Source organism: Odocoileus virginianus, chromosome 13 (assembly GCF_023699985.2).
Source record: "Odocoileus virginianus isolate 20LAN1187 ecotype Illinois chromosome 13, Ovbor_1.2, whole genome shotgun sequence".
In the NCBI taxonomy this organism is placed as follows: Eukaryota; Metazoa; Chordata; class Mammalia; order Artiodactyla; family Cervidae; genus Odocoileus; species Odocoileus virginianus.
Window position 1 is genome coordinate 15,724,516 of NC_069686.1, and position 24,268 is coordinate 15,748,783.

At 38.3% G+C, this 24,268-nt stretch overlaps 1 protein-coding gene across 4 annotated transcripts in view; it reads left to right on the forward strand.

Moving 5' to 3' along the window:
* The window catches only part of CHN1 (chimerin 1), a 202,563-nt gene that overhangs the window by 144,602 nt on the left and 33,693 nt on the right, over nt 1-24,268 (forward strand). For 3 of the 4 annotated variants that reach the window (XM_020889078.2, XM_070475996.1, XM_020889087.2), the window contains one exon: nt 11,353-11,430. In XM_020889078.2, the coding sequence (XP_020744737.1) occupies nt 11,353-11,430 (78 nt within the window). Of the gene's footprint in view, nt 1-3,157; nt 3,216-11,352; nt 11,431-24,268 lie in introns of all 4 variants that reach the window. The other variant, XM_070475995.1, reaches the window with a different exon arrangement.

Below are 24,268 nucleotides of genomic sequence, written 5' to 3' on the forward strand. Positions count from 1 at the left end.
GTGCATTCAGCATTCAGTTCATCTAACCCACTTCCCTTGTCTGATTCTGTTCTCTGCTTCCTAATGGTTTTTTTCTTTCCAGTGTAGGTATGCTACCCAAAAGAGAGCATGTTGGTCACCCACTTTATGATCATTATATCTCATATAAACTACACAACCATCATTCTGCTTTTACCTGTCAGTTTCATGAGCTTGGCATTATGTCAGTCTTCTCTTGAGAAACAGACATGACCTCCTTGCTGACAGATTGTTTCTGAGCCTGCAGAACTGAGTACTATACAAAAGCCTGTAGTACATTAGGCAGAGCTACCTTGAAGGGATGCGCTCATAGCCAGCTGGCCTTTCCCAGTTAGGCACAGTCACATTTTTACATCCTTGTGTGCTGAATGAGTGTGAACCTTCCTTCTTCCTTTTGAATTTCTTTTTAAAATATGGAGAAGACCACGGAGTTCATTTAATAAACCTGGGAGTTAAAAAAAAGTTCAGAGACTTGGCTGGTATCAGTCAGAACCAGGCTTGGTAACCAGGCTATGTGCCACTCCACCTGCTTCTCTCAGCCTGGTGTGCAAAACGCTTCCTCAAACTGTCGCCTGGAGAAGTTTATCATATCTGTTGTTTCTTGCAAAAATAAGGAATGCTAGGCTGTGCTTTTTTGTTTGCGTTGTGTTTTTAAATGTCTTATGTTTCTGTAATTGCTGCATGTACGTCAGAGAACATGTTAAGAGTGTATAGAGTTTGGTAGTGTGAGTGTTAATACAGTGTAGTTTAAATTTATTATACAGTGAAATGAATGCATTGCTGTGCCTTGTTGTTATCTGTTTAAAGAGAGATTATGTTAATGCTAGAGCCCTATGTAGTGAAGACTCAGTTAGAAATTACAATGTGACTCATGCCAGACACATAAAAATTTAGAGCCCTGGTCAGATTTAAGAGTTTCCTGTGCAACATAAAAAGTTACTTATTCCAGTATAACTTCAGGAATTTATAGAGTTCTGTGTAGAAAACTCTAATGTTTGACTTAAAATGTATTTGAAAATTTTGAAGAGGGGTGATGAATCTGGTAGATGCTATAAATTCAAATATAAGCAGTACTAAATTGGCTAGTGATCTGAGGGACACTAGAATATAAATGATCCAAAAACTTATTCTAATGATAGCCTTTCCAAATTGCATGTTAACTGTAGGTAATATGAGGGGTAGGAGAGTTTAAAGGAAAGACAGAATCTGAAGTCACTTAGACCTGAGTTCAGCTCCTATTCTCACCACATACTAGTTAGGTGACTTTAATCTGTCTGAGCGTCTGTTTCTTTATCTATAAAATGAAACCCACCCTGTTGTTTTAACAACTAACTATACTTTGTTGTTGTTCAGTCACTAAGTCATGTTTAACTCTTTGCAACCCTATGTACTGCAGCCTGGCTGCTATGCGCTCCACCATCTTCCTGAGTTTGCTCAAGTTCATGTCCATTGAGTCAGACATCTAACCATGTTGCTATCTAACCATCTCATCCTCTGTCACCCTCTTCTCCTTTTGCCTTCAGTCTTTCCCACTGTCAGGGTCTTTTCCAATATGTCAGCACTTCACATCAGGTAGCAGAACTATTGGAGCTTTAGCGTCAGTCCTTCCAATGTATATTCAAGGTTGATTTCCTTTAGGATTGATTGGTTTGATCTCCTTGCAGTCCATGGGACTCTCAAGAGTCTTCTCCAGCATCACAATTTGAAAGCATCAGTTCTTCAGTGCTTAGCCTTCTTTATGAGCCAACTCTCACATCTGTACATGACTACTGGAAAAATCATAGCTTTGACTAGATGGACCTTTGTCAGCCAGGTGATATCTCTGCTTTTTAATACACTATGTTTATCATAGTTTTCCTTCCAAGGAGCTAGCATCTTTTAATTTCATGGCTGCAGTTACTGTCCATGGTGGTTGTGGAGCCCAAGAAAATAAAGACTGTCACTGTTTCCATTTTTTCCTTCTGTTTGCCATGAAGTAATGAGGTTGGATGATATGCTCTTAGTTTTTTTGAATGTTGAGTTTCATGCCAGCCTTTTCACTCTTCTTTCACCCTCATCAAGAGGCTCCTTAGTTTCTCTTCACTTTCTGCCATTAGAATGGTATCATCTGCATATATGAGGTTGTTGATATTTCTCCTGGCAATCTTGATTCCAGCTTGTGATTCATCAAGCCAAGAATTTTGCATGATATATTCTGCATAGAAATTAGATAAGCAGGGTGACAATACACAGCCTTGACGTACTCCTTTCCCAATTTTGAACCAGTCCATTGTGTCCATGTCTGACTCTAACTGTTGCTTCTTGACCTCCATACGGGTTTCTCAAGAGACAGGTAAGGTGGTTTGGTATTCCTGTCTCTTTAAGAATTTTCCACAATTTGTTGTGATCCACACAGTCAAAGGCTTTAGTGTAGTCAGTGATGTAGAAATAGATGTTTTTTGGAACTCCCTTGAGTTCTCCATGATCCAGTGAATTTTGGCAATTTAATCTCTGGTTCCCTGCCTTTTCTGAACCCAGTTTGTACATCTGGAAGTTCTCAGTTCATGTACTACTGAAGCCTAGCTTGAAGGGCTGTGAGCATAGTCTTACAGGCTTGTGAAATGAACAACGTTGTACCGTGGTTTGAACACCCTTTGGCATTGCCTTTCTTTGGGATCAGAATGAAAGTCTGATTGGAAAAGACTGATCTTTTCCAGTCTGGAAAAGTCTGACTGGAAAAGACTGATCTTTTCCAGTCCCGTGGCCATTGCTGAGTTTTCCAAATTTGCTGGCATATTGAGTGCAACACTTTAACAGCATCATCTTTTAGGATCTGAAATAGTTCAACTGGAATTCCATCACCTCCACTAGCTTTGTTCATAGTGATACTTCCTAAGGCCCACTTTACTCTGCACTCTAGGATGTGAGGCTCTAGGTGAATGACTACACCATCGTGGTTCTCCAGGTCATTAAGACCTTTCTTGTATAGTTCTTCTATGTATTCTTGCCACCTCTTTTTAATTTCTTCTGCTTCTGTTTGGTCCTTACCATTTCTGTCCTTCATCATGCCCATCCTTGCATGAAATGTTCCTTTGATATCTCCAAGTTTCTTGAAGTGATCTAGAGTCTTTTATATTTTTTCCCCTCTGTTTCTTTGCAGTATTCATTTAAGGAGGCCTTCTTATCTCTCCTTGCTATTCTCTGGAACTCTGCATTCAGTTAAGTATATATTTTCCTTTTCTCCTTTGCCTGTTGCCTCTCTTCTTTCCCCAGCTAATTGTTAGCCTCCTCAGACAACTGCTGTGCCTTCTTGCATTTCTTTGGGCTGGTTTTGGTCACGCCTTCTGTGTAGTGTTACAAACCTCCATCCATAGTTCTTCTGGCACTATGATTGATCTCCCAGATCTAATCACTTGAATCTATTTGTCAGCTCCACTCTATAATCATAAGGGATTTGATTTAGGTCATACCTGAATGGCCTAGTGGTTTACACTGCTTTCTTCAATTTGAGCTTGAATTTTGCAATAAAAAGCTCATGATCTGAGCCACAGTCAACTCTAGGTCTTGATTTTACTGACTGTATGGAGCTTTTCCATCTGCAAAGACTATAATCAATCTGATTTCATTATTAATCATCTAGTGATGTTCGTTTGGAGAATCATCTCTTGGTTTGTGGGAAAAAGGAGTTTGCTATAACCAGCATGTTTTCGTGATAAATCTGTTAGCCTTACTCTGCTTCATTTTGTACTCCTCTCCAAATTTGCTTTTTATTCCAGGTGTCTCTTGACTTCCTACTTTTGCATTCCAATCCCCTGTTATGAAAAGGACATCTTTTGGGTGTTAGTTCGAGGAGGTGTTGTTGTTGTTGTTCTGTCACTAAGTCATGTCCGACTCTTTGCGACCCCATGAACCGCAGCACACCAGGCCTCCCTGTCCATCACCAACTCCCAGAGGTCACCCAAACCCATGTCCATTGAGTCGGTGATGCCATCCAACCATCTCATCCTCTGTCGCCCCCTTTTCCTCCTGCCCTCAATCTTTCCCAGCATCAGGGTCTTTTCTAATAAGTCATTTCTTCGCATCAGGTGACCAGAATTTTGGAGTTTCAGCATCAGTCCTTGTAATGAGTATTGTGGGTTGAATTCCTTTAGGATTGACTGGTTTGAGTGTTGTAGATCTTTACAAAACTGGTTAACCTTCTTTGGCATTAGTGGTTGCAGAATAGACTTGGATTACTCTGATGTTGAAGGACTTGCCTTGGAAAGGAACTGAGATCATTCTGTCATTTGTGACACTGCACCCAAGTACTGCATTTCAGACTCTTGTTGACTATGAAGGCTACTGTATTTCTTCTAAGGGATTCTGGCCCACAGTAGTAGATATAATGGTCATCTGAATTAAATTCTCCCATTCCTGTACATTTTAGTTCACTGATTGCTAAGATGTCGATGTTCATCAATGTTCATTTTTGCCATCTCCTGCTTGACCATGTCGAATTTATCTTGATTCATGAACCTAACAGGACTTGAGCATCATTTCCACTTTGACCCAGCCACTTCATTCTTCCTGGAGCTATTTCTCTGCTCTTACCCAGTATCATATTGAACACCTTCTGACCTGGAGTCATATCTATCAGCATCATATCTTTTTTTGCCTTTTCACACTGTTCATAGGGTTCTCATGGCAAGAGTACTGAATTGGCTTGCCATTTCCTTCTCTGGTGGACCATGTTTTGTCAGAACTCTTCACTGTGACCCATCTGTCTTGGGTGGCGCTGCATGGCATGGCTTGTGGCTTCATTGAGTTATGCAAGCCCCTTCACCACAACAAGGCTGTGATGCATGAAGGGGAACTAAACTACGTCATACCTGTAAAGCATTTACTAGTACAGTGCTGTGTAGTTGTCAGTTAATAAATGTAAGCCGACATATAATTGTTAAGTACCTTGAATATATTCCACTCTTGGCTCTAATGGAGAGAAACTAGGTTACAAGTGATAATTTAGGAGACACATGTATGAATAATCAGTACATCTAAAGTGAGCTGAATTTGCTTGGATCTACAAATTTTGATTGTGGAAGACTGTTGTTTATAACTCAGTTACAACATTTTGTAGAAATTGCAGAATTTGCTAAACCTGAATTAGTGTTTTAGATCACCCAGTAGTAAGTAAATCCAGCTACTCTACACGTCCATGAGCCTTAGGGCCATGCCAGCTAGAACAATCCTCTATGGTACTTATTCGATGGAATGTTGATTTAGCTTAGTTAACTGGAACATTGAGCTTATGAGTCTATGATGTCATCATGATGTTAAAAAGGAGGTAACTGTTTGCATGAGGTCTTTCTAGTTTTCTAGAAAACATTCTTACTGTTAGTGTATCCTGACATTGGTAATTGGAGATTTATTCTTTTGGCTTAAGTCTTGGTCCCATACTAAAATCAAATATTCATTGGAAAGGAAGTGTAATTAGCCATCTGCACCTTAGTGTAAGCAGGATTTGAGGCAGGAAGGAGGAGAGGACAGGGGTTACTCAGTTTGAGCCCAGGGGTTCAGATTACCAGGACATGGTAAGTTTAAAAACTGCAGAACGGTGATGCCTATGAAAAGACCCTGATGCTGGACAAGATTGAAGGCAGAAGGTAAAGGGGGCGACAGAAGATGAGATGGTTGGATGGCATCGCCAACTCGATAGACATGAGTTTGAGCAAACTCTGTGAGTTGGTGATGGACAGGAAAGCCTGGCATGCTGCAGTCCATGGGGTTGCAGAGAGTTGGACACAGCTGAGTGACTGAACTGAACTGATGCTTATGATGTGTCCCTAAACCATGTGGCTACAGTTTGACCTGAAACTCACGTTGCTTAGGACAATGGCCTTGGGCCTTTAATGTGTATCACTGACACAGGTTATACTAACTCTGAACTTGGACAGATGAGGTCTTAGAAGGAAAAGAGGTGAAACTTCTATTTATTAATTACTTTCTGTGCTAGGAATAATGAAAAATGTTTATTATCTCATTTAATTCTTAATCATTCTATAATGTAAGTACTTTTAATCTGCTTTACACATAAGCAAAGAAAAACAAATAAATCAATAGGTTGAGCAAAGACTCACCACAGCCAGTAGATGAAGGGGCACTTCATCTACCGAAGTCAGCACTTCTCTCTGACCCAAGAGCCCATGTTCCTGTTTTGCCACACTTGGTGAAAATGAGAGGCTAGCTCAGCACAAATCCAGTATTGTTACTAGACAACAGCATAGTGGGGTCAGTGGGAAAATTTTCTTTATTTGAAAAACAGCAAATGCATTCCTTTCTAAGGTCACCTATTTCCCCCTTACAACACTACCAGCCCCCATTTTCCCAGTCCTCTTCTCTGAACCACAGATGGTATGGACAAAAAAACACAGAGTTGTGGAATCTGCTGCTTTCCCATCTCTCTCTCCAGCCTAGTCACCCTCATCCAAGCAGAATACAGAAATGATGTCTGTGTTAAGGGTGGACAGAGTCAGGTCCAAGACAGGCCAAAGATTCCCAGTCAAAATACAAAGCAAAATACTGCTGGTGTTTCCAGCAAGAACGATCCATGAGCATTTCTTTGCCTATAAAATGTCCATTATGCAACATGTCTCAGGCTCTATAACCAAGAACTAGGACAAAGATATGAAGTATCACACATTGTTCCTGACTTCTTAACAAATGCTGAGAATCTTCTTTACTTTTAGCCCCATCCCATCCCCGCTCCCTCAGCTAACACATTATATGCTTTTTGAAAGATAGGATTAGAACTAGAATTAGGGGAATTTGATAGAGACCATAATATAAAGAGAAGAGCAGGAATTTCTAGGCATGCTTGTATGGATGAACCAAAGGCAGATTAATCTAACTTCTTATACAGAATGGGTTCCCTGTGGCTCAGCTGGTTAAGAATCCGCCTGCAATGCAGGAGACCTGGGTTCGATTCCTGGGTTGGGAAGATCCCCTGGGAAAGGGCAAGGCTACCCACTTCAGTATTCTGACCAGGAGAATTCCATGGACTGTACAGTCCATGGGGTTACAAAGAGTCAGACACAACTGAGCGACTTTCACTTCCACTTATACAGAAATCTGTCTTAACATTACACGGTGTACTTACTCTGCAGCTAATATTTGGCACAGCCGCCCTGTATCATTTATTGAGTGCTTGTATGGATGTGAGAGTTGGACTGTGAAGAAAGCTGAGTGCTGAAGAATTGATGCTTTTGAACTGTGGTGTTGGAGAAGACTCTTGAGAGTCCCTTGGACTGCAAAGAGATCCAACCAGTCCATCCTAAAGGAGATCATTCCTGGGTGTTCATTGGAAAGACTGATGTTGAAGCTCAAACTCCAGTACTTTGGCCACCTGATGCAAAGAGCTGACTCATTTGAAAAGACCCTGATGCTGGGAAGGATTGAGGGCAGGAGGAGAAGGGGACGACAGAGGATGAGATGGTTGGATGGCATCACTGACTCAATGGACATGAGTTTGGGTAGACTCCGGGAGTTGGTGATGGACAGGGAGGCCTTGCGTGCTGCCGTTCATGGGGTCACAAAGAGTCAGACATGACTGAGCAACTGAACTGAACAGAACTATCTGGAGTCTTTTCCTCTTTATATATCATCCCCAAACTGTCCAGTACCCTGTAAATAGGTATTACTATGCATGAACATGAAAGTGAAAGTGTTTGTTGCTCAGTTATGTCCAGCTCTTTGAAATTCCATGGACTGTAGCCCACCAGGATCTTCTGTCCATGGAATTCTCCAGGCAAGAATACTGGAGTGAGTAGCCATTCCCTTCTCCCGGATTGTTATCCATAGTATGTGATAACTAAGGCAATAAATAAATCTCCCAAGGTCAGGATTCAAACTTCAGTGTCTGATTTTAAATCACATTTTTTATTATAATACACTGCGCCCCAGTAAAAATAGCTGCCTTCATTTGATTTTTATTCATTGAATCTTTATTTGTGCGAGCTACTGTGCTAGATTCAGGATTTATACTGAGATGTGTAAGATCTAGTTCTATATAAACAGCTACTTAGGCAACTGTGATATGAGGGTGATACGTCTCGTAATAAAATGAACAAGTGAAGGACTCTGAGGTTCACAGGTGGGTGGCGTCACATCTAATTGCTTCAAATGGTCAAAGGCATCCCGAAGGAGGGGGTATCTGAATGGAGCCTGGGGGCTGCATTTCCTACTGCATGTATTGTGGGCTACACTTGAGATCTAGATCTTAGTGATTATTACTTCTTACCGTTTGGTGTTCCTCATTCTTTGCTATGTCTTACAATCTATTGCTACTCTTCAGAACTGAAAGGAGAAAATAACTAGAGAAACACCTTGAATAGAGTCAGAGAGAAAAAGCAACTACTCTCAGATTCAATGGTTTCCTTTCATTTTCTCATTTAAGTGGATATAGCACAGTGTTTAAAAGCCTAACTCCTATCCACCACTTAACCTAATAGCTGTACAATTTGGGGAAGTTAACTTCTGTAGGCCTCAGTTCTTCCCGCTATAAAACAAGGGTAATATATGCCTCATGGATAGTTTTTCTGTGGAATTAATGGGATTCTGTACATATGTAAAGTGTTTAGCTGGGTGCTTAGAGCCTAAGTACCTAATAATGAATGATAGTCATAATTAATAGATGCTGTATCCATCTAAGCAGATAGATATGGCCAGAAAAATATAAGGAAGAGTGGTAGACATTTGTCTGGAATGTCAGAACGTTGATACTGGTTCTGAATTCAAGAGTTAGCGATTCTGACTTGAGAGCTCCTCAAAATTAATGCAGAAATGCAGCTGCAATTATGGAAAGTGTAATAGTGACAAGACCTCCAGCCAGTTGAGAGGAGCTAAGAAGTTTTTCATCTGGAACCATTGTTTTTTGTCTTCTTAGTGCCCTAGATAGTTGCCCAAGTTTTAATTATTCCAGTATTTCTTGCTTAGGTAGAACAGTTACTCAGGAAAGACAGTGACTGTGGAGTCTTAGTAGACCTTACCTCTCAGTGACAAAAATATTCATTTTTACTCAGCCATGAATTTTCTGGAGAACTCTACTATGAATATTTTTATGCTTTGGTTGAATTTTAGTTACTACAGCTGAAGGACTGGAATGATCTGTAATAAAGTATTTCTTAATGAGAAATACTCAGGAAAAAGTTTCTTGGGTTACATGGGTAACTGTTTTCTTTAACTTAGTAATTTAAACATTCATTGTTAAATAATGTGGAGAAAAAAATTACTGTCAAATTTGCCTTTAAAGTCTATGTTTTTCAGGCCCACTGAGAAAAACATAAACTTGACTATAGGTTGTGTGTAACTAAACAGTTGGCTGGCCTTTCTATTTTTAGTCATCACATGACAAACTAGGTCTAAGCTAAAGAGCAATGTAGGTTAGGCAAGGAAGTTCTTTCCATTGTATTTCTGCTTGGAAAAAAATTTTTTGTCTCATATTAATCATGTAAGGGTATAAATTTTTGGAAATGAAACATCTGTAGATGTAAATGTTAATGTTTGCCTTTTTATTTACTTAGAAGTATCTTTTTAAAAAGAAATCATTTTAAAAGGTGGAACTGTAGACTCAAATTAAAAAATATTGGGGTATGTTTACAAATCAGTCGTTCAGTATTATCAATATCTGCCATGGTTTAAGGACCACTTCATGCCCTGATTAAATTAGAATCTGCAGGGGCCCCATACCCCTTACAGACTATGAAATCTGAAAAAAATTTTTTGCACTTATCTAAGCAGATGGACTGAATTCATTTGAATACAGCATTTTTGATTCTTTAAATACAATGTAACTTTAGAATCAGAATGGGTTAAACTTAATTACTATAGCATGAGGAAACAGATGGGAGGTGTTGAGGGAACCAGTATGAGAAAACCTAAGTTTATAGCCCTTTAGTTTAAAAAAAAAATGTACTGTGTAGGTATTGCTCTTAAATGGAGCTGGGTTTGAGTCTCTTGCCCAGCACTTGCCTTTGTATATCAGCAGACACCTCAGGGTCCAACACGACATCTGGGACCTGTGTACATGAGGGACTGTTCCCAACCAGCTTGCACCGTGACCTGACCTGAAGCTCTTTGAATGAAGAATGTTGAGATTAACATTTAAAATAATGGTTGGACCTATTTAAAATTAGAGATGCACAATAAAACTACTCATGGTAGAGAGATTGAATTGACCGTTCCAGGCTGTTGGCACAGACAAGGGTGTGCTCCTTGCTCTTCGTGAAAATAGTATGATACCTAGTTATCATACTTTTGTATTTCATCAAAATACTTTTCAGCTTTTGCTCATGTTTAATAAAATGGGGTTTTAGTTAACTAACTGTAGTCCATATGCACAAAGGCAAATTATAGATCAGCTTTTCATAATTTACCTGGCAGGTGGTACCTTCTTTTTAAAATCTAGTGCTGTGTGTGTTAATTTTCCTTTGCTTTTAATAGGTTAAAAAAAAATCCATTTTGTAATGATGCATGACTCATTCAGTGCTCATTGTCTTCACACTGATTTTTTTTTTTTTTTTTGCCTTGAGCCAGCAAGAAAATCTTACATGAGAGGAGGGAGATAGAGTTGAGGAATACAGCACTTAAATACTGTTGCTCGACTCTCATTGGTTCTCTCCTTTCTTACGGTGACCAGTCTAATCCAGCCTTCCTTGTCAAATCCCTGCCCTCCCCCACCCTCTGCCAGGGGCTTCCCAGGGTGTCAGTCGCTAGAAACTGACCGCAGGCAGTATGTAGGCACCTCTCCTTCAGAATGGACATTAATGTACTGACTAGAAAAGAAAGCTTTTAGAAATGCATCATTTGTCAAAATTGCATGGCTCTTTAAAAAGGATAGAGAAATGCTGAATGTTTTGTGTGTTGGCATCGACTCTTTATTTCTGTTCAGACTTTTAAGTTTTCAGAAGCTTAAATATAGAGCCCTTTAAAAAAAAAAAAAAGGAAGAAAGAAGAATTTTTCTGGTTAGTGGACCTCTTTTAAGAAGTGCTTCATCACCCTCCTCCACCTCCCTGTGCTGTTTCTCTGCAGCTCTCTGTAGGGTAGGGCTCTGTGCTGGCTGGAAGAATGCTCATTTGTTAGCTGAATAGAGTTCATCGACAGACATAGATCAATATAGGTTTGCTTTATTTCCTGTGAATTCCAAAATGCCATCCAAAGAGTCTTGGTCGGGTAGGAAAACTAATAGAGCTACAGTTCACAAATCAAAACAAGAGGGCCGTCAGCAAGATTTATTGATAGCAGCCTTGGGAATGAAACTGGGTTCTCAAAAGTCGTCTGTGACAATCTGGCAACCTCTGAAACTCTTTGCTTATTCGCAGTTGACATCACTTGTTAGAAGAGCAACTCTGAAAGAAAACGAACAAATTCCAAAATATGAAAAGGTCCACAATTTCAAGGTAAGAATATTTATTTTTAACCTTTTCTTCTAAGAAAGGAAATGCTCATTACTTGAAATATACAATATTAGTAGTATGTCTGTTTAAAATTAGGATGACTGGACTAAACTGTTCTTGCTATTCAGGGAATGAAGATGTTTTAAGCATGGTTTTTTTTTTTTTTTTTTTTTTAGGGAATAGCTGAGTAAAGCTGATAGAATCCAACCCCATTTTCTCTAGTGCTGATTTAGTATTCTGTTTGATCAGTGTATACTCAATGGTAAAAGTCTTGACTGATATTTAAGAGGTCTCAATTAATAATGATCTTGGCATTATTTGTGATGCAAATATGTCTAACCACCTTTCTGGGATATTTTGTGAGAGGATTAGATCTTATCTCCTTTCATTTCTGGTAAAAAGCTTTGGCTATAAGAAGCATGTGCTGTTGCATCTGGATTGAGCAGATGGTGTCCATTTCCCATAGTTTCTGTCTTTTCTCCTCGCTAATGAATTGACCATGATAAAAAGGAGGATGGCTACCATGGGACTGTTATGCTGCTGACACTTAGCAGCTTCTCTTCACTTTTTGAGTATTTCTTTTCACCTTGTGTATGTGTATATATGTATAGTTTTTAATTATTATGCTACTGTGTTTTACCAACTGTACTTTAATCATTTTCATCAAAATGTGTGTGTAGATTCAAACTATATGTAGATCTTGCCTGCATTTATAGCATGATACAAGACCTTGAAGTTCAGTCCTTTGCAACCTAATTCAGAGAACATATGTGAGACTGTATGTAAGGAGACCCAATTACACTTCATGGGTAAATGCACTAGCATTTCTATAGTAACTGCCCAATAGTTATACAACTTTATGATGAAGTTCCTGAGATAAGAATATTGTTAGTGTAGACAAAATGGCATTAGTTTTGATGTTAGGGGGTATCTGTTTTCAGAAGATGATAAGGCTGGAGACCCTGCTCTTCCATTTGTTTATTAATTTATTCAGCAGATAGAATGCACCAAGCTCTGTAGTAAGACATTTCATTCCAAATTTGCAACTTATCCTGGTTTTTAACACTAGCATTAATTTTACTAAAATGCCAAATACCCAGCCTCCAATATGCTCAGCTTTTTCCATAGTGAAAAAGATTTTTATGAACTTGAGATTATCTGGGGATAAAGGATACATTCCTGAGTGCATGGACTGTGTAATGATTGCTAATATTTCAAGGTAAACCAAATAGTGTTCTCTTTTCTGTCTTTCAACATTATTAAAGACTTGACCTTTCAACCAGTCTTTGATGTAAAATGAAATTGAGACCAGTGATGTAAAATGTATCCAGTCTTAAGTACCTCTTCCATTTATGAACCTAAACAGTCCCTGTAGGTACTAGGCCTCAGTGTCTTGCATGATGTGCCACCTGGTCTTTAACAGTATTTTTATCAGGAAAATGATCCCAAATATATCCTTTTGCAAATATCAAATTAGGTACATGTTTGGTCTCAAAAATAGCCATTTGGGTTCCTAAGCAGGAAATTATGTGAACTCTTTCAGAATGGCTGAGATTTTTAAAATATATCCCTCTGGTATGTTAAGCAGAAACAGATTTACCTGTTAAGGATGCCATTTTAGTGCTAAGTTCATTGTACATGCTTTCTGTCAATATTGATAAAAAGCAAAGGGTAGATCTGTTCAAGAATTTCATAAATTAGCACATTCTTTCATTTTGGGGGTTCTGTCTTCCAGTAATTTCTCAATTTTAATTTAACATGTGACTTTAATGAGCAGATTTTGTATAACCAGAAAGTACTGACTGTGGGACCAATTGTGACTCATAGCTTGGTACAAATACTGTTTTAAAATTCTAGTTTTTTGTTGTTGTTGTTTATAAGGAGCATATTAAAAAGTAGAAGTCTGCTTCCCTTTCTGGAGCTAAAAAATTTAAATGAGCTTCAACTCACTGTTTTTTAAAAAAAGTAAAGTATGTTTGCTCAGGAAGAGCTCATGTCGGACAGTGGATTGCATTACATACTTTTTAGAGTTGCTAATGAGGTGAAAAGTCTCAAAATTTGACTCTTTCCATTGAAATTACTCTGTCTCTTAAAAAATGTTTCTGTGGGGTCGCGTTATAAAAAAATGAAGTGGGGGGCATACTTGACTTCTGGGGACATCCCTAAAAAAATTCAGTCTGTGGCTGGAGCAGTGCTCTCCCACACAAATACTCACTTAGAAGGTCACTGCCTGTGATATGTAAGTATGTCCAGCTCAGAGATTTATTGTCGGGAAAGTCCTGAGCATTTACATACTGATAATCATTCATGTGGCCTTGCCATTGACTGTTTTTTTGTTTCTGAAAGTGTAGTCTGCTAAACCACCTACCCACTCACCAAAGCCTCACTTCAATGTGGTTTTCTTTTTTGCCTCTTGAACTGCCTTGTTATGTAACATTGCTCTGTGGTGTGGAATAGCTGTCAGATCTCATTTCAGAAGGTGAAGCCACGAGTATCTTGTACCTTTGGTGAAATCCCCCCCACCCACCCCCCACAAAAAATTCAACTGGGCCTAACTCAATATTCTAGGCAGGTGTTTGTTTTTTGTTATTGTGTTCCTTATAATAAAAGAGAAAAAACCAGGACGGCTTCCCATTTTGCTGTGTTATATAACACAGTCCCCTTCCATTATTACTTACAAGGAAGGATTTGATAAAGAATCTATCACAAGAAAGATAGTTGTCTTTATTAGGGAGGTCATCATTTAAAAATAAATATACCATATCCTTTAAAAATGATAATTCTGTAAAGTTGTCAGCATATATTAGAGTGAAAATAATTTTCACTGTCTCCTGGATCAACCTCTCATTTTAAGAACTGCCCCTATCCTAACACAACAGACAGAGCAAGTGCACAAGTGCAAATTTCTTAAACCGACTTAAAAACTAAGCAAAACAAAACCACCTCTGCCATTAAAGGTCAGACACAGGCACCCCACCAGCAGTGACTGTATCCTACATCTGAGGCTCTCCAGATTGAACAACTCAGATCCAGTCCTTGCCCTCAGGAACTTGCTTGCTATTTGTGTGACCTTGGGCGGGTTGCTTCATCTCTCTAAACCTCTGGTTCTACATGAGAAAAGTTGAATTCCTGATATGTGTAGGTACATGATGGCCACTATTTCTGTTATTACAAATTACCCCTAAGTGGGTATTTTTTCTGAATCTATACCAAGACTGTTTCTTGCCCAGTAGCAGAGATCCTGATGCAGTTGAGAACCCTGGCATGATTGTGGTGCTAAAGAAAGCTCTTGCTTCTTTCTTAGCTCCCAGGCATGGTTATGTAAGAGCATTTTCACGCACCACAGAATACAGTGAAATCCTCTGTATTTCTTTTACTTCCTTCAAATTATTCAGTGTTCCATTTGGTACGTTTAATTCAAATAGCTCTATAAGACAAAGTCAAGATATAATGTAATAATAACAGAACTGGCTACTTGGACAAATTAGTTAAAAGAAAACATGAAGGATTATAGATACTTTTTAAAATTTTTATTTTATATTGGAATATAGTTGATTAACAATGTTGTGTTAGTTTCAGGTATACAGCAAAGTGATTCAGTTACACACATACCTGTTATCTGTTCTTTTTCAAATTCTTTTTTCGTTTAGGTTATTGCAGAGTATTAAGCAGAGTTCCCTGTGCTATATAGTAGGTCCTTGTTGGTTATGTATTTTAAATACAGTAGTGTGTACATGTCAATCCCAAACTTCGAATCTATCCCTTCCATACCCCATAACCATAAATTCGCTCTTTGTCTGAATGAGTTTGTTTTGTAAATTAGTTCATTTGTATCATTTTTCTTAGATTCCACATATAAATGATATCATACGATAATTGCCTTTTTCTGTCTGACTTACTGCACATAGTATTATAATCTCCAGGTCTGTTCATGTTGCTGCAAATGGCAGTGTTTCCTTCTTTTTAATGGTTGAGTACTAATTCCATTGTGCACATGTACCACATCTTCTTGATCCGTTCATCTATTGATGGACATCTAGGTTGCTTCCATGTCTTGGTTATTGCATACAGTGCTGCAGTGAATATTGGGGTGTATGTATCTTTTCTAACCATATTTTTCTCTAGATATATGCAGAGGAGTGGGATTGCAGGATCATATGGTAGTTCTATTTTTAGTTTCTTAAGGAACTTCCATACTGTTCTCCAGTGTCTGTACCAATTTACATTCCTACCAGCAGTGTACTCGAGGGTTCCCTTTTCTACCCACTGTTTCCATTTATTGTTTGTAGACTTTTTTGACGATGGCCATTCTGAATGGTATGAGGTGATAGCTCATTGTAGTTTTGGTTTGCATCTCTCTAATAAATTAGCAATGTTGAGCATCTTTTTATGAGCCTCTTGACCATCTGTATGTCTTCTTTGGAGAAATGTCTATTTAGGTCTTCTACCCATTTTTTAAATTGAATTACTTATTTTTTTATATTGAGCTATATGAGCTATTTGTATATTTTGGAAATTAATCCCCCAGTTGCATCATTTGCAAATATTTTCTCCTATTCTATGGGTTATCTTTTTGTTTATGGTTTCCTTTGCTGTGCAAAAGCTTTTGAGTTTAATTAGGTCCCTTTTGTCTATTTTTGTTTTTCCATTATTCTAGGAGATGGATCAAAAAAAGATACTGCTTCATTTCATGTCAAAGAGTGTTCTGCCTATATTTTCCTTCAAGAATGTCGTATATTTTTCCATCTATTTGTGTCATCTTCAGTTTCTTTCATCAGTGGCTTACAGTTTATGGAGTATAGGTCTTTTGCCTCCTTATAGTTTTCAGAATACAGTTAGATTTATTCCTAGGTATTTTATTCTATTTGATGTGATGTTAAATGGGATTCTTTATTTCTTTCTGATCTTCCATTTTTAGTGTATAGAAATGCAACAGGTTTCTGTGTATTTATTTTGTATCCTGCAACTTTACCAAATTCACTGATGAGTTCTGGTAATTTTCTGGTAGCATCTTTAGGATTTTCTCTATATAGTACCATGTCATCAGCAAACAGTGACAGTTTTACTTCTTTTCCAGTTTGGATTCCCTTTATTTTTCTTCTTTGATTGCCCTGGATAGGACTTTCAAAACTATGTTGAAAAGTGGTGAGAGCAGATATCCTTGTTTTATACTAATCTTACAGGAAATGCTTTCAGCTTTTCACCATTGAGAATGATGTTAGCTGTAGGTTTGTCATATATAGCCTTTACTATATTGAGGTATATTCCCTCTGTGCCCACTTTCTGGAGAGTTGATGTGGTGTTACCACCATTGATTTGCATATATGGAAGCATCCTTGTACGCCTGGGCTTGATCATGCTACATGATCCTTTTAATGTATTGTTGGACTGGATTGCTAGTATAATATTGAGGATTTTTGCATCTATGTACATCATTGATATTGGCCTATAAGTTTCTTTTTTGAGTGTTATTTTTGTCTGGTTTTGATATCAGGGTGATGGTGGCCTCATAGAATGAGGTTGGGAATATTCCTTCCTCTGCAGTTCCTTGGAATATCTCAGAAGGATAGGTGTTAACTCTTTTAAGTGTTTGATAGAATTCACCTGGGAAGCCATCTCATCCTGGACTTTTGTTTCTTGGGCTCTTTTAAATCACAGTTTCAGTATTTGTGATTGGCCTGTTCATATTTTCTGTTTCTTCCTGAGTCAGTCTTAGGAAATTGTACCTTTCTAAAATTTTGTTCATTTCTTCTAGGTTGCCCATTTTATTGGCATATAGTTGCTTGTAGTAGTCTCTTATGATCCTTTGTATTTCTGTGATGTCCATTGAAACTTTTTTTTTCATTTCTAATTTTATTTGATCCCTCTCTCTTTTTTTTTTTTCTTGGTGAGTCTGGCTAAAGGTTTATCAATTTTGTTTATCTTTTCAAAGAACCAGCTTTTAGTTTCATTGATCTTTTATTTCTTTATAATTTCTTTTCTTCTACTAACTTTAGTGGTGGGAGGGGTTCTTTTTTTCTCTTGTTGCTCTAAGTGTAAGGTTAGGTTGTTTATTTGTGATTTTTCTTGTTTCCTGAGGTAAGATTGTATTGCTATACACTTCCCTCTTAGGACTGCTTTTGCTGTGTCCCATAGGTTTTGGATGGCTATGCTTTGGTTTTCATTTGTCTCTAGGTGTTGTTTTGTTTTGATTTCCTCTTTGATTTCTTCGGTGATCCATTGATTGTTTAGTAGCATATTGTTTAGCCTCCACATGTTTGTGTTTGTTAAAGTTTTTTTTATTTCCCCTTCAGTTGACTTCTAATCTCATAGTGTTGTGGTAGGAAAAGATGCTTGATAGGATCTTTAATCTTAAATTTATCAAGGCTCACTTTGTGGTCCAGCATGTAATCTGTCCAGGAGAATGTTCCACATGCACTTCAGAATGTGTATTCTGCTGCCTTTGGGTAGAATGCTCTATACATATCAAGTCCATCTGGTCTAATGTGTCATTTAAAGCCTGTGTTTTCTTATTGATTTTCTGTGTGGATGATCTGTCCATTGATGAAACTGAGGTGTTCAAGTCCTCCACTATTATTGTGTTACTGTCGATTTCTCCTTTTATGGTTGTTAGCATTTGCCTTATATACTGAGATGCATATATATTTAAAACTGTTATATCTTCTTGGATTGATCCCTTGATCTCTGTAGTGTCCTTCCCTGTCTCCTGTAACAATCTTTAAAGTCTGTTTTGTCTGAGTATTGCTACTCCAGCTTTCTTTTGATTTATATTTGCATGGAATACCTTTTCCATCCCCTCATTTTCAGTCTCTGTGTGTCCCTGTATCTGAAATGGTTCTCTTATAGACCGCATATATATGGGTCCTGTTTTTGTGTCCATTTAGCCAGCCTGTGTCTTTGGTTGGAGCATTTAATCCATTTACATTTAAGGTAATTATTGATATGTATTGGGTTGGCCAAAAAGTTCATTCTGAGTTTCCCTAAGATCTTATGGAAAAGCATGAGCAAAATTTTAGGCCAACTCATATGTTCCTTTTGTCATTCTTTTTTTTTTTTTAATCAAAGGATAATTGCTTTACTGAATTGTGTTGGTTTCTGCCAAACTTTAACATGAACCAGCCATTAAGTATACATATGTCTCCTCCCTCTTAAACCATCTTCCCACTTCCCTCCCAATCCCACCCCTCTAGATTGTTGCAGAGCTCAACTCAGGTTTGAGTTCCAAGTCATACAACAAATTCACATTGCCTGTTGCCATTCTTAATTATTTTGGATTTGGTTTTGTAGATGTTTCTTCTTCCTTTTCTTCTTTTGCTCTCTTATGACTTAATGACTAACTTTGGTGTTGTGTTTGGATTTCTTTTTTGTTTTTGTGTATCTAGTGTAGATTTTCAGTTTGCAGTTACCGTGAGGTTTTGATGCAGCAGTCTGTATAGAAACAAGATTGTTTTAAGTTGCTGATCTTTTAATTTCAAATCCATTTCCAATGTCCTGCATTTGTGCTCTCCTCTTCTCAGAATTGATGGTTTTGATATATTTGTGTGCAGATGATTTCTTTCCCTTACTATGTGTTTGCCTTTACCAGTGAGCTTTTCCATTTGTAATTTTTCATTTCTAGTTGTGGCCTTTTTCTGCCTAGAAAAGTAATAAGTTTCTTTAGCATTTGTTGCAAAGCTGGTCTGGTGGTGCTGAATTCTCTTATCTTTTGCTTGTCTGTTGAGCTTTTGATTTCTCCATCAAATCTGAACAAGAGCCTTGCTGGATAGAGTATTCTTGGTTGTAGCTTTTTTCCTTTCAACACTTTAAATATCTCATGCCACTCTCTTCTGGCCTCCACAGTTTCTGCTGAAAAATCAGCTGATAACTTACAAGGGAACTCCCGTAAGGTTATTTGTTGCTTTTAATGTTCTTTGTCTTTTTGTCAGTTTGATTACCATGTGTTTTGGTGTGTTCTTACTTAGGTTTATCCTGTATGGGACTCTGTACTTCTTGGACTCGGCTGGTCTCACAGCATTTATAAAAAAAATGTTTCATATTAAAGACTTAGATATAAGCCCTGAAACCAAAAATCTAGAAGATGAAAACATAGAAGAAACTGTTTTTGACATTGGTCTTGGCATTGATTATTTACATATAGCCCCAAAAGCACAGGTAGCAAAAGCAAAAGAGAGGTAAGTAGAAACTTTTGCACCGTAAAGGTAACAGTCAGCAGAGTGAAGAGGCAACCTATGGATTAAGAAAACATTGACATTTGCAAATCATGTATCTGGTAAGAGGTTACTATCCAAAACATATAGGGAAGTCTTACCAAAAAATTCATTTCAGAAATGAGCAAAGGACCTGAATAGACCTTTTTCAAAAGAAGATATACAGGTGGTCAACAGCTGTATGAAGAGGTGCTCAGCGTCACCAATCATCAGGGAAATACAAATCAAAAAAGGTATATCATCTCATACCTGTTAGAATGTCTATTGTCAAAAAGACAGAAATAAGCAGTGCAGCAGAGGGTGTAGCGTGAAGGTGGTGGGGGTGTGAATTGGTGCGCCCACTATGGAAAACATTGCAGAGGGTCCTCAGAAAGCTAAACTAAAACTGTCAGTGTACTATGACCCAGCAGCAGGTTGCCTGTTCACTCTGTTGATTGTTTCTTTTGCTCTGCAGGAGAACGTTAGATGTAGTCTTACTTGCCTATTTTTTGCTCTGGTTCTTTTCAAATTTGGAGAGAGATTTGGAAGTTTGTCTTTCTTGGAGACTGTTAGTGGAATTTATTAGGAGTCCTATTTCTTTTATGGGATTAAAAACAAAGTATTAGAGAGTAATTTAGCATTTGGGGAAAACTTTTCAAGTTTGTTTCACTAGGAGGCTGTTTGTGAAACATATTAGGTGTACTATGTCTTTTATGAAATTAAAAACCAAATAATTTAAAAACAAAACAAGCTTTTAAGATGTTAAGGTTGCCACTTTTAAACACCTTAAGGAGGAGCCTGGCACTCGTTCTCTGTCACCAGAACCTATCCTAGTTCTTATTTTCAACCAGTATCCTAATTTGAGACCCTCTGTCTGAGAGCTGCATCTAATGCAGTATTGATTATCTCCATCATGTCTGTCTGTGCTGTTGACAATGTTTTAGAAAATGTGGTTTCTCCAAAATGTTTCCTGAAGTGGAGAATCAGCCTGGCATATGACTCTCAGCACAGTAACAGGTTAAGAATGTAAATGCTTAGGAAGAACACACAATTTGAAAAGTCACCTCCTCTAGAATTCTTTTCTCATAGTACTTTAGTTTTTGTCCACACAGTAATCTAATCTTCAAGGATATGGGACATGTTCATACTTTATAGGCAACTTTTTATAGTCATTTGTATCGTATATCTATCCCCATCACCCCCAGAGTTAATTTAGGATTAAGTCTTAGTTCTGCTCATGTGTAATATTTCATATCTCTGTTTTCTGCAACCTTGACACATACTTTTCTTTTCTTTGTGGCTCACTATGTCAGCATTCCTTGGGAGACAGTCTGATAGTGAAGCTTGTTGTGGCTTTAATGAAGTAATGAAAGTTTATGCTTGAGGAATATGTACATGTCATAACATATTCTCTATATCTCAGTACAATTATTACCCTTATTAGTTAGCATTCATTATTCTTATGTAGCAGTGTATAGCCCAAAATATCATTGCCCAAAGGGCAGAGAGAACAGACACATAGACACCAAAAGAAATGGAATATAAATCTAGGAAAGATCTGTTTAAGTGAAGAGAACACATGCAGATATTGATTTTTCTTGCTTAGATATTTTACCATAGCACTACTGATAGCTGAGAAACCACTACAGATTATTTTCCAATAAATAACATACCAATAGCTTTTTTTTTTTCAGGCTTACTAACTCTCATCTTAAATTACATTAATATTCTTCCTGCTGCAGAATAGGAAAGATAGAAAAGGGGAAATAGCCCAGTAGTGGTACACTCCTGAAGAAAATACTCAGCTGCTTATTTTCTATATGTGAGTATTTTGTAGGGAGCAAAAGTAGAACTGGGTGTGTTTTTATTTATTTATTTTTCCATTTATTTTTATTAGTTGGAGGCTAATTACTTTACACTATTGTAGTGGTTTTTGCCGTACATTGACATGAATCAGCCGTGGATTTACATGTACTGGGTGTGTTTTTAAAGTTTTATCCAGACACAGAAGTTGAAAAGAATACATTCATTTTTAGGTCATGGGAGCCAGAGGATTCTTGAATGTCCTCCAGTCTGTTGCAGTGGAGATGTGAATGGATTTGCCCAAGTCAGGCCTGAATGTGAGGCTCATTCTTTCTCTTTTGTAGAACTCCCTGTGTTTGGAGTCCTAGCTAGCCCTTACGTGTCCCACACCCTGATGGCTGCTTGTGGCTCTGCCCTGCAAGCTTGCACAGTGTGTTCATAAAGAGAAGATCCACCTCTCAGAGGCCTGTCATTTTGCTTTCTTGGTTTGCTATTACAGCTCATTACTCCACCATTGTATGATGTTGCTTCAATGTGTCTTTTTAGAAATGCACTTGGAACCCAAACTGATATTTACCATTTGAAAGAACAGATGGGAGACTTTCCATCCAAGTGTCAGAAAGCCCAACCCAGGCTCTCTGAGGCAAAGTAGGGAATTACTGGCTCACAAAGTAGGAAAAGTCCAGTGTTACTTGAAGGGATCCCTTGGCCCTGGGCTTAAAATGCTACCAGAACTCTGTCACCCAGTTCTGTCTTCATTTTTAGGCTCTCTCTGGTGACAGGATGGCTGGCAGAGGTTCCTGCTCTGTATATGCTCAGATTCTAGTCAGCTGCTTAAAGACTATTTGAGCAAAGGGTCTAGGCTTGGCAGGCATTCACCCAATTATTTTATATGCCCATCTCTGAACCAGTAGGTCTGGTTCAAGAGAATGGAATGTGCCTATTGGCTTGGATCTAGGTCACATACCTTCCCCTGGAGCTGGGGATAGGGTCGGCTCCATACAGTTCACATGGGTTGAAAACTGTTAGCCAAATACAAGACATTTATTCTGCATGGCTGAAAAATAAGAAGTACCCATTACAACATTAAATGACAAATGAAATCACCAGTTACAAGGTCCTGGTGTACAGCTTCCTGAATACGATGTTAATGTAACACTTTGCTGAGAGAAGTGCACCTGCAGGACGTGAGGGTAAAGGAGTCCAGAAGCAGTTCAGCCTGTATAAAGGGCGCTGAGGAGTGCTGATTGGGTTAATGCCGTGTGACGTGTGTTGAGATGGATGCCCAGAAAAGTCGCAGGTTCAAGCTCACATGAAAGATCTTTAGAATCAAGAACATAATCTCAACTCCCACTTTCAGCCATGATGGAAGAAATAGATATACTTTCCCATCTTACACAACTAGCAAACCATAAAAAGTATACAAAACAACAGTCAGATGTTGAACAGCAGGTCTTACAGTTCTGTGATACCTAAAGAAAGAACACAAGCCAGGTGAGTCAAGATCACTCTCACTGCGTGAAGGCGGTGTCCGGGCCACAGCACATGGAGGGGGAGTCCTCTGGGCTAACCAAGTTGAGGACACAGACTGGAGTTTGGCAAGACAAGCTAAGATTTGGGGGGCAGAGTACCTGGGGGACAGAGCTGTGCGCGGAGCCCTGGAGTTCTGCGGCATCTTCATGAGTCTTTTGAGTGAATACTTATCTACACCTGCATGAGAAGAAACTACCAGAAAACCACCGGAAAGCAACAGGCTGAATAATTACTGAAACTCACCCTAGGCTGAGAGTAGTTTTGCCCACCAGTAGAAGTGGAAAGACATCATAATAGATGAGGCATTGTTTTAAAAGTCCTCATAATGGTATCATCTTAGTAACATGATTAAATTAGCAGTAGACTAAAGGCTGCAGTGAGAAAAGAAAGGGAGACTGTTTAAAACAATCCAAATGGACTCTCTAGAGATAAAAAAAATATGCCTGAAATTTAAAATACACTACCGGATGGTATTAATAGCATACTAGATACCAGAGAAGACGAAGATTATTGAACCAGAAGACATAGCAATAAAAATATCCAAAATGGAGGACGGAGACTCAGGGCAAGGGGTCGGGGCACAGCATCAGAGACCAGTGGGACAGTATCAGTCTACCTTAAGTGCAGCTAGAGTCGGAGGATGCAATGGTGGGAGGTCATGGGATAAAACAATTATTTGAAGCTATAATTACCAAGAATTGTGTAAATTTGATGAAAACCCACAGACCCAAGAAGTGCTATGAGCACCAACTAGAAAAAACATTAAAACACCACTAGGCACATCATAATCAAATTGCTGAAAACCAGTGCTAAAGAGAAAATTGTAAGAGCAGCAGAGAAACAAAGAGAAAACCAGGTTATGGGTAAGAAGTTTCCTCCTAAAGTGGTACTCTGCTTCAGCCTTAGAGGTGATGTTTTAATCCCTTACATATGGTGAAATATATAGAAGATGTTGCTAGGCTCTAGAAATTAAACTTGGCTTCTCTTGAATTTTATTTTCACATTCCAGTTTCATTATATATTTGGAGCTTTATGGTTTTATAGGACCTTAATTGTGCACACTCACAAACAGAATGTACATTTTTTTAAGAGATTAACATCTTTAACTAAAGATTATTTCAGTGTAGGAAAAATATGCCAACAGGAGAAGCATATTTTGCTATGTCACTAGTACTGCATAGACGGAGGAGCCTGGTAGGCTATAGTCCATGTAGTCTCAAAGAGTTGGACACGATTGAGCAACTTCACTTTTCACTTCACTAGTACTGTTGGGAAGTGGGGAGAATGTATACAGATGCTGAAATACAGCAAAATTCTCA